Below are 10,547 nucleotides of genomic sequence, written 5' to 3' on the forward strand. Positions count from 1 at the left end.
AATAGAATAACTGAATAAAGATCCATTGTACAACTGTTCACTCTGGGAAGAGTCAAGCTGAATCGATTCAACCTCAGTCTCTGTCAGATACGAGATCATATGAACACTGAGTCCCTCCTCTCTGAGCCACATTATGATGAATTTGACATCAGATCCAGTCACATTACCTACTGTTAAGATTGGTTACCAGTAAATAAATAAATTAACCAAATTTGATTTTAATTATTTAACCAAATATCATCCTTTTTTAGGAATATGACCTTGTGAGAATATGATTATTGTAATATGTTCCTGCTGTTTCTTCCATTTCTTCCATTGCAGTCACGTCTTGAATGGTATTTTGGGCTTGACGCACACAAATAAACACAACAGCGTACCATCATTTGATGCCTAAGCATAAATAATATGTTATCCTTTTGTTTATGTTGGAAGACAGTTCAACTACAAACATGGCCTTAAAAAAAATACAAAATAAACACTATTACAAAATTATACTGAAATCATCAAGTTACATTAAATAATGCAATCAATATAATAATGATTGCATGATCAATATTGTAGTTCATGATTGACTGCTAGATTCATTTTGATTTTAACACAGTTTTTAAACTATAAATATGTTTATCTTAAAGAAACAGTCACATACATGTTTATGTCTCTGTATTTGTATATGTGGTTTGACCTGAGTTTTTTCATTCTGAGCCTCAGAGCACAGCAGTACACAGCAGAGTCAGACACACGCACATCCTGGATTGATGATAGTTTAGAGTGAAATCTCTCCTGAAGCTGAGCATTATTATCTGCTCCAACCTATTTGTCTCTCTTCAGAATGCATAGGAATGTCATTTGCTCTCTGGATGTACGAGAAGAGGTATGGTTGAGTTGAGGTTGTTGTATATGTACAATTTAATGCCACTGATTTTCCTTCAACTGCAGTCACTTATTTCTCTGTCTGATCAACTTTGTCTTCTGATCTGCACTCTGTAAGGATTTAAGACTATCGGATGTAGTTAAGATTTTGGTGCGTATCATAAAATCCATATCAACAAACAGTCAATACAAATGAGTTATCTAACTGCTTAAAGGGACAATAAGTAACTTTTTAGGTATTTTATTATCTAAAATCAATATTTTTATTCATAAATATGCCCTCAATGGTGTACAAATACCTATGCCAATGTTTAAACTAATCCTTGTAAATGAAGAATTTATTATCTTTATATACATGGGACGGGTAGGTCGACGGAGGCTTCCATGTAGTTCCGCCATCTTGCAAAACTATAATAGCAGAGAGGGACAAAAAGTACTAAGCCAACGCGTTTCCACAGCGCGTTTTCGGTCAGAGCCAGAAACGCAGGTGCAGAGCAGTGAGAGGCGCTTGAAACTGCACCGGCAAGTTTAAAAGTCTGGATTGCTTCTTATTATGGACCATACATATGCCGCGCCACAGGAGAAGAAAACATCGGCGCCAAAACAGTAAAAAATAGAACGTAAAAGGAAACGTGACCGTGGATTACAGAAAACAAGAGTTAATGTCGGGGAAGCTTTTTCTAGGTGGAAAGAGCTAATGCTTGATAAAGATTTCAAAAGAGACACTGAAGTGGCCAGTTTTCTTCTCGACAGTTAAGTCAGTGTTACAGTCTATATTATAATATTTTTTTTATATCTAACAATGCATATAATTCAGAAAATATAACGAATAAATTAGACATAACTACTAATTACAATATTTCATGTTTTCCACAGTCAGTAATTCATAGGCTACTGTAACATTCGTTTGTTAGTTGTCATGTTGCAGTTTGTTTGAAATAACACACCTGTTCACCTGAAGGAAAACTCGACGAAGTGCTATTAGAAGACATCCTGTCAAAGCTTTTTGGTACATATCGCCTACCGTAGATGCAACGCCCATTTGAAAACGCGAGGCGCTGGAGAGCAAAATTAGTTTGAATGCAAAATACAATTTCACCACTAGATGGGAGTAATTCCTACTTAGTGTCCCTTTAAAATGTGTAGAAATACATACCAAGAATGAACAGTGCAAATAGAAATATATTCCTGGACCACCTCATGATCTGTTTCAAACAATTAAGTCAAAATAGGTTTCCTTTCACAATAGTATTGGACTCTGAGGAGAAGCTTGAAAGTTAAAGAAACCAGTTCCTGAAGAAAGTTTGAGAACACTGCCGCTTTGTGGCGTATTGTGATTGAAACGTAAGCCTTATTTTCCTTTTGTATGAATCTACTGGAATTAACAATTTTATAATGCTGTTTTCAGTTTGCATTATCATTATCTAGAATCTTTATCTTACTATCACTCTCTGTTGTTTAAAGTGATAAAATATAACTTAATTCCCACCATATTTCTGATATTATCGATCAATCTAATCTGATTAATTTGATCATTCACTTTTATTTTAAATCCGTGAGTTCAGTGCACATGCATCGCATTAGCACTTGTTAACTTGTCATTAGCGTCTTCATTCGTACCTATCACTGTTTTCTTTTCTCCTTTCCTCTCTCTCGCTACTCTCTCTCTCTCCAGTTTTTCAGAAGTTCATCAAACAACTGTGGTAAGAATATTTCATCAAACACGGTGAGTTGTGGCTTCGTCTGCTATTGTTATTTGCACCTCTTGCCACATGTACAGTTTGTGATAAATGCAAGGAAATAGTTAGGCTGACAGAGAAGATTTCAGAATTAGAGACATACATTCAAACTTTAATTGAGGACAGTAAGAATGTGAGGGCTCTAGATACGGGTTTGGATGCGTCTAGCTCAGGGTTTCTTGTACATTGTTCGGTTCCGGCAACAGAGCCCCCGCAGCAGGGCAACTGGTTGACAGTGAAGCGGCATAGTCACGGGTCAAAACACTGCTCTTCTGTTCCGATCAAAACATTAAACAGGTTCTCCCCACTCAGTGATGCACCCACTGAGAAACCTGATGGAAGTGCTCCAGAGAGACACCAGCCACCATAGTCAAATGTTTACCAGGACCCTCATAGCAAATTTCTTCTGGCCCAGATCCGGACCACACAATGACTTTTCCTTCGGCCCAAGTACCGCAGAGAATGATGGCCCGGAAGTGGCCCAGAACTGGATTAAAGACTCAGGCCACACATGGGCCAAAACTGGCCCGAATCTCAGCCAGTTAATCAGCATTAGCTGGCCCTGATCTGGGCCAAAACAGGTTTTTATTATTGGTGCCAATTCTTAGCCTTAAGTAAACCAGAATCCCCAAATCTGAGCCATACCTGAGCCTTATATAGCCCAGACCCAACCCAGACATCAATCAGTGTAGGCCCAGATCCGGCCCGATTGGATTTCACGCGGGCCGGATCTGGGCCAACACTATATTGCTGTCTGGGAATTTTAATATTTCATATTATTACCTTGTATATTACTATGATCGCAATTATTCATTTTCTGACATGCTTTAATGTAGACACAAACTATGCCAATAAAGTACATTAAACTGAATAGAAAATCAGGCGTATTGCATTGGTTTTTCTATTTATTTTTATAAAGAACAAATCAACGAATAAAGAGTGAGTGTATAAAGTATACAGTCCATAAGAGAAATCTAACTAAGATAAACACATGTAACCTAATCATAATAATTTATTACAGATGTGACAAGGAGCAGTACCACAGTAGTCCAAATGACGATGCATTGCAGTTGCAGTCCACTCGGGCAGAATATAATAGTAGGGCGAGGAAAAGGGCATCATTTAATTTGTTAAATGCTGAAAATACTATCCCGATCCACTCCGTCAAGGTGCAGTTTAATGCACTTTACTGATTTGTTTAATTTTTAAATGATATGTTTCATTCTGTTTTGACTTGACTACAAAGACTACATTTTAACAATTCTACACTTCATAAAAATGTATGTGATCATTTAACCATTATCATGTAATATTGTATATATCTTGTTTATCATGGGTCACATAATATGCTGCCAGATCTTAGCCTGATTTGGGCCACATATCACTGGACTGATCTGGGACACACTCCTCCCATCAACAATCGGCCCTCATGTTGTTTGCTGGATCCCCGCCATGCCGTCATTGCCATACATGGCCCAGCTCTGGCTGAAAGGGTACATGCCATTGCGGACAGGAGGCCAGCAGTGCCACCTTGAGGCTACATGTTGGCCAAGTCCATTTGCTATGTGGGGAGCCAGAGCACCTGACATCTTGGCACATTTAAAAGTGCTGCCTAATGCTAAACATAAATACAGTAAGATTGTTATTCATGGCAGTGCTAATGATGTTCGACTTCGCCAGCTGGAGATCACTAAAAATAACATTAAAAAGGTGTGTGAACTTGCAAGCACGATGTCGGACACTTTAATATGCTCTGGTCCCCTCCCTGCTTACCGTGGTGATGAGATACATAGCAGATTGTCATCACTCAATGGCTGGATGTCTAAGTGGTGCCTTCAGTATAACATCGGTTTCATAGACAATTGGACAAGCATTTGGGGCAGACCTGACCTGTTTAAAAGAGATGGTCTTCATCCCTCCTGGGGTGGCTCCGCTCTTCTCTCTAGAAATATGGCACATAGTCTTAGTGTTTATACTTGAGTAACTGGGGCCCAGGTCAGGAAGCAGACAGACCGGCTAAACCGACCGTCTGCTAGCACATAGAGACACTTTCACCTAGATATCACACTATAGAGACATCCAAACCAATTTAAGAGTAACAATTTAATTGAAGTTCAACAAATAAAAAACATGCAATACGGATAAACAAATGATAAAGCTTGGCTTATTAAATATCAGATCCCTTTCTCCGAAAGCACTTTTTGTAAATAATATGATCACTGATAATAATCTAGATGTGCTCTGTTTGACAGAAACCTGGCTAAAACCTGATGATTACATTATTTTAAATGAGTCCACCCCCAAGATTACTGTTAGAAACATGAGCCGCGTCCAAAAGTCAAAGTAGATAACTATATTATTGTATTAGACAATAAGAGTATGTTATATTTAAAAAGATTTGCACTAGCTTTTGCCTCAAAAGCACAAGAAGCATGATGTTTAAATAATTTTGATGCAGTTTAGCTTCCTCTCTGTGCACAAATCTTTACAGTGGTGATGATGGCACATACCTTTAATTAAAGTATTTTAATGTATTTATAATTTAAATTAATTAATTTAAGGCTATAGTCTCTTAAAATATTTGATGCATATGTTTTCCCTTTATTATAAGCATGGAAATATTATGTAATAAAATCTGAATAATATGTCATTTTTCTTTGTAGAGTTACATTTATTTCTTTTATGATTAAGTTTAAATTTTCAGTATAATTTTCACAATATAAATGTATAACAATGTTAAAAGCTAATGTTGTAGTACGATGTTTTCTCTTTATAGGATTTGAAAAAGCAGTAACTCCATGTGTATGGAATTACATTTGGTTCAATAAAAATGAACGTAACTTTATAAAACTGAACGTAACATTTTCAGAAACATTCAAAAATATGCCATCACGAAAAGAAAAACACGATTCAAATAGGCTTCATTCTTTGTTAAGGTTTTTCAAAGATTTGTTTTCACTAATCATGGATTCTAAATGCATTGCCACAGATTTCGATATTTGAAGTGCCTTTTAAATTTGTTTTCATCGTGTATTTCTTCTTTTGTAATGGCATATTTTTGATCAGACTGCCGAGCATCTTTTACAGTGTCATACGTGAGTACAATAAATTCAGGTTTTGAGCTTCCATACTGACGGTACCAGTGGAGATAATCTGTACGTCCGGAAGCAGTAAAACTGCAGGATAATGTAACGCTTGAATCCTCCTCATGAACAACATGTGTTTGATCTGGTTTGATGACATTTCCAAGGACAATCGCTAAACATGAAAAAAAAAACTTTTTTTTTTTTTACTTTTTAGATAAATGTTTGATTAAACTTGTTAACAATAAAGAAATATAATTAAATGCATGCAAATGAATACACATACCAGCTGAGACACAGAGCAGAATAACTGAATGAAGATCCATTGTTCAAGTGTTCACTCTGAGAAGAGTCAGACTGAATCGATTCATCCACAGTCTCTGTCAGACACAAGATCATATGAACACTGAGTCCCTCCTCCCTCATATTATTTATAACTCAGTTGAAAAGTGCAGGAGAGAAGAAAGATCTAATCACCTGAACAATTGTTACAACTGTATTATTAATATGTGAACTTTATTTAGGAATATGATTGAAAACAGTTATTGTTATAATTATTGTAAAAAATGATGACTGTTTTAGCTGTTTTAGTTCAAATGATATTGGACAGTAATGAGGGAAGTGGTTTACTGTTTTAAATTTCAGAAACATTTTCAATGTCATTTTGGGCCTGATCTCCTAACAGTGTAGCATCATGTGAAACACATTTATCTCTCCATCATTGTTAAATTCTAATTCTAATTTGGTAAATCTTTAAAACAAAATCAGATGAAACACATACTTGTTTACATCATGTATCATAATCCAGTTGTTCACATCTTTGCAAGACAATTATGCACAGACCTTAAATAAAAAAATAATAACACGTTTAATTAAAATGAAGTTGAATTTATGCAATTAAATATAATAAATATCAATGTAATGTTACATTGCTGTGACCCTACAGAGGATAAATTTTATAATGGATAATAGTTAAATTTTAAATAATAAATACATTTTAAAAGGATAATATTGATTTCATGATTAGTTCATTTGACTATTATGATTTTATTATAGCTTTACATTTCAGAAATGTGTATTGTAAAAAAACAGTCATGTGCATGTTTATGCCTATGTGTTTTTGTATGTGGTTTGACTTGAGTTTTCTCACTGTGGGCTTCAGAGCACAGTAGTACACAGCAGAGTCAGACACACGCAGATTCTTGATTGTCAGCGGAACTGAATCTGATGAATGTTTAGAGTGAAATCTCTCCTGGAACTCAGTGCCATTGTCTCCTCCATATTTGCTTCTCCTCAGGATGTATTTAGGAAAGTCATTCGCTCTCTGGATGTACCAGAATAAATCTTCTTGTGCTGAATCTGTTTTATATTTACACTGTAATGTTACTGATCTTCCTTCAGCTTCAGTCACATGTTTGTCTGGCTGATCAACTGTGTCCTCTGATCTGCACTCTGTAAAGATTTAAGAAGATTTAATGTACAATGCAATACAACATATAATCAACTTACATGAATATACAACTTTATTAAATGAGAATTCATACCAAGAATGAATATTGTGAAGAGAAATATATTCATCAACCTGTGTGGCATGACTGTGTCTATGTTGAAGAAAAATCTGTAAATATAATGAAATAGTGAGTCTTGAATCTGGTATTATAATGACGATCCAAGGAGGAGCTTGTGGAGAAATATAAATACTGCTGTATTCTCAAGTTAAATAGTCAATATCTACTGCCCTCTTCTGGTTCACTGTAAGTATGGCAACTGCAAATCTCATACACCTTCATGCAAATGAGGTATTTTATTTTCTGCACAGTAGAATTTTTCTAAAGTGACCAGTCTATTAGAGGACAGTATTATATGGATTTGCTGTAATTCACATTTCATAATGCCACACAATTTTTATACTGTAAAAAAAAAAAACCTGGCCTTTTGACTAACTTTAGAATCTTATTTTCATGTTTTGATCATGTTTGCATTTTTCTCTCATTGTAACAGGTTTTTGTACAGTGTTCTTGTGTTTCCTGTCACTGTGGGCGCCAGAGCACAGTAGTACAGAGCAGAGTCTGATACAGCAGCAGAGGAGATCTTCAGATCCACACGTTCACTTTGTGGAATATTAACAGAGAATCTTGAATCTACATCAGACTGCCGAGCATCTTTTGCTTTGCTGTAGGTGAGTACTATAAATTCAGGTTTTGATCTTCCATACTGACGGTACCAGTGGAGATTATCTGAACCTCCAGATGCAGTGAAATCACAGGATAATGTAACATTTGAACCTTCCTCAGCAAAAACATCTGTTTTGTTTGGTTTAATGACATTTCCAAAGACAGCAGCTGAAAAAGAAGAGGCACATTTGTAATTTTTGTGAGATTTTTTTTAAATAGTACTTATTTTTAACAACAACAAAAAAATATATAATAATAATTAACCAAATAAATACACACCTGCTGAGGCACAGAACAGAATAGCTGAATGAAGATTCATTGTACATGTGTTCACTCTGAGAAGAGTCAAGCTGAATCAATTCAACCGCAGTCTCTGTCAGATACGAGATCATATGAACACTGAGTCCCTCCTCTCTGAGCCACATTATGATGAACTTGACATCAGATCCAGTCACATGACCTAATGTTACAGCTGTATGATTACAGAACAAATAAACCAAATTTGATTTGTCATCCTTATTTAAGAACATTGAATGAGTAGGATTTATTTGTAAAAAGCTTGGAAACAATTCTCGCTCAGAAATATTTAAAGGGTTAGTTCCCCCATAAATGAAAATGATGTCATTAATAACCCTCACGTCGATTCAAACCTGTAAGACCTCCGTTCATCTTTGGAACAAAATTTAAGTTATTTTAGATTTGGTCCGAGAGCTTACTGTCCCTCCATTGAAGCTGTGTGAAGGGTATACTGTCCATGTCCAGAAAGGTAAGAAAAACATCTTCAAAGTAGTCCATGTGACAACAGAGTTGTTGAAGCATCGAAAATTCATTTTGTTCCAAAAATAACAAAAATTAGGACTTTATTCAGCATTGTCTTCTCTTCCCGGTCTATTGTGACCCGGAGGAGAAGACCCAGAAGATAAATATTTTAAGAGTTTTTTTTATTTTTTTTATTAATTCTGATGGGTATGACTTACAGCTTAGGAAAATTTTAAAATCATTACCTCAGACAATCAGAATATTTTCTCAAAGATCAATAAAAAATAAATAAATAAAGATTTACAAAACTAAACAAAAACAAAAATCTCCAAAGCTGGTTTAATAATACACTCAATACTTTTGTATGAATTACTACTTCGATGCAGTTTGGCATGGAGGCGATCAGCCTGTGGCACTGCGGCAGAGTTATTGAATTTGAGGTTTCTTTGATAGCGGCCTTCAGCTCCCCTGCATTGTTTGTCAGATATTACTTATCTTTCTCTTCACAATACCCCATAGATTCTTTGAGAGGTTCAGTTCAGGCGAGTTGGCTGGCCAATCAAGCACAGTAATATCATGGTCAGCAAACAAGTCCTGCTGCAAAATGAAATCAGCATCTCCATAAAGCTTGTCAGCAGATGGAAGCATAAAGTGCTCCAAAATCTCCTGGTAGATGGATACATTGACTTTGGACTTGATATGGATTCTGTGCCTCTTCTGATGACTCTGACTTCAGTCCACTCCTTGTGAAGCTCTCAAGGTCTTGAATGGGCTTTTTCAGACAATCGTCCCAAGGCTGTGGTCATCCCTGTTGCTTGTGCCCCTTTTTCTTACCACACGTTTTCCTTCCAGTCAACTTTCTGTGAATATATTTTAATACAGCACTCTGAGAACAGCCAGACCTTTTAGCAATGACCTTTTGTGGCTTACTCTCCTTGTGGAGGGTGTTGATTATTTTCTTCTGGACAACTGTAAAGTCAGTAGTCTTTCTCATAATTGTGGTTGCATGTACTAAACTAGCTTAAGAGGTACTCAGTATTTATACTCAAAATTAATCAAACTAATCAAACTCATAAAAAATTTAATATTGCATTTTATGTTTTTTCCTAAGCTTTAAGTTGTAACCATCAGAATTAAAACAAAACAAAAAAATCATTTGTGCGCAGTGAATGTAAAATATAATATCTTTTCTATGATATTAAATATTTTTGAGATGCACCTGTAATAATATGGTCTATGACTGAGCTGGTGATTTTTCTGGACTGAAAAAAAATTACTGCTGAACAACTTGACCCACCACCCCTGGAAAGACGATTCTACTTCACACAGCCTTGAATAAAGAAAAAAAATAACTAAATTATATTGAAATCATTTCATTAAATCACAAAATAAATATAATAATGACTATTATAATGTGATGTAACATAATGTAAGCTACCATATTATCAAATGTAAAATTCAACAACTACTGCCCTCTTCTGGTTCACTGCAAGTACTACTTCTTGCAATTAAAATAAAAAAATCTGAATGACAGGATATTCTAAAGTGAGTGATAATGGCTCTATAGGGACTTGATGTAATTCATCTTTTATGCGGCCCAAAAAAATTACATTCACATTTTTGTTTTATGTTTTGATTGTTTATGCATTAGATTAATTACATTTGCATATTGGCTATCTTTCACTATCTTTGTGTTCCTCTCTTTTGTTTCTTATTGTAACAGGTTTTTGTAGAGAGCTGATGTGTTTCCTGTCACTGTGGGCTTCAGAGCACAGTAGTACAGAGCAGAGTCTGATACAGCAGCAGAGGAGATCTCCAGATCCACACGTTCGCTTTTTGGAATGTTAACAGAGAACCTCGGATCTACATCAGACCACTGAACATCATTTGCTTTGCTGTAGATGAGTACAATAAATTCAGGT

The 10,547-nt window shown here is 35.6% G+C and overlaps 2 gene segments (V, D, J or C); both read right to left on the bottom strand.

Annotated features, from left to right (window-relative positions):
• Positions 1 to 6,288, bottom strand: part of LOC127950637 (T cell receptor alpha variable 38-1-like) — a 58,083-nt gene extending 51,795 nt beyond the window's left edge. The window contains 1 exon segment of the V gene segment in view: positions 5,979 to 6,288. Within this exon segment, the coding sequence occupies positions 5,979 to 6,018 (40 nt within the window).
• A 1,393-nt stretch (positions 6,289 to 7,681) lies between these two features.
• Positions 7,682 to 8,304, bottom strand: LOC127950638 (T cell receptor alpha variable 38-1-like). The segment is given in 2 exon segments: positions 7,682 to 8,034; positions 8,146 to 8,304. Coding segments are annotated over 2 exon segments (393 nt in total).
• Positions 8,305 to 10,547: the final 2,243 nt, after the last annotated feature.

This window comes from Carassius gibelio, chromosome B2, assembly GCF_023724105.1.
Source record: "Carassius gibelio isolate Cgi1373 ecotype wild population from Czech Republic chromosome B2, carGib1.2-hapl.c, whole genome shotgun sequence".
Taxonomy (NCBI): Eukaryota; Metazoa; Chordata; class Actinopteri; order Cypriniformes; family Cyprinidae; genus Carassius; species Carassius gibelio.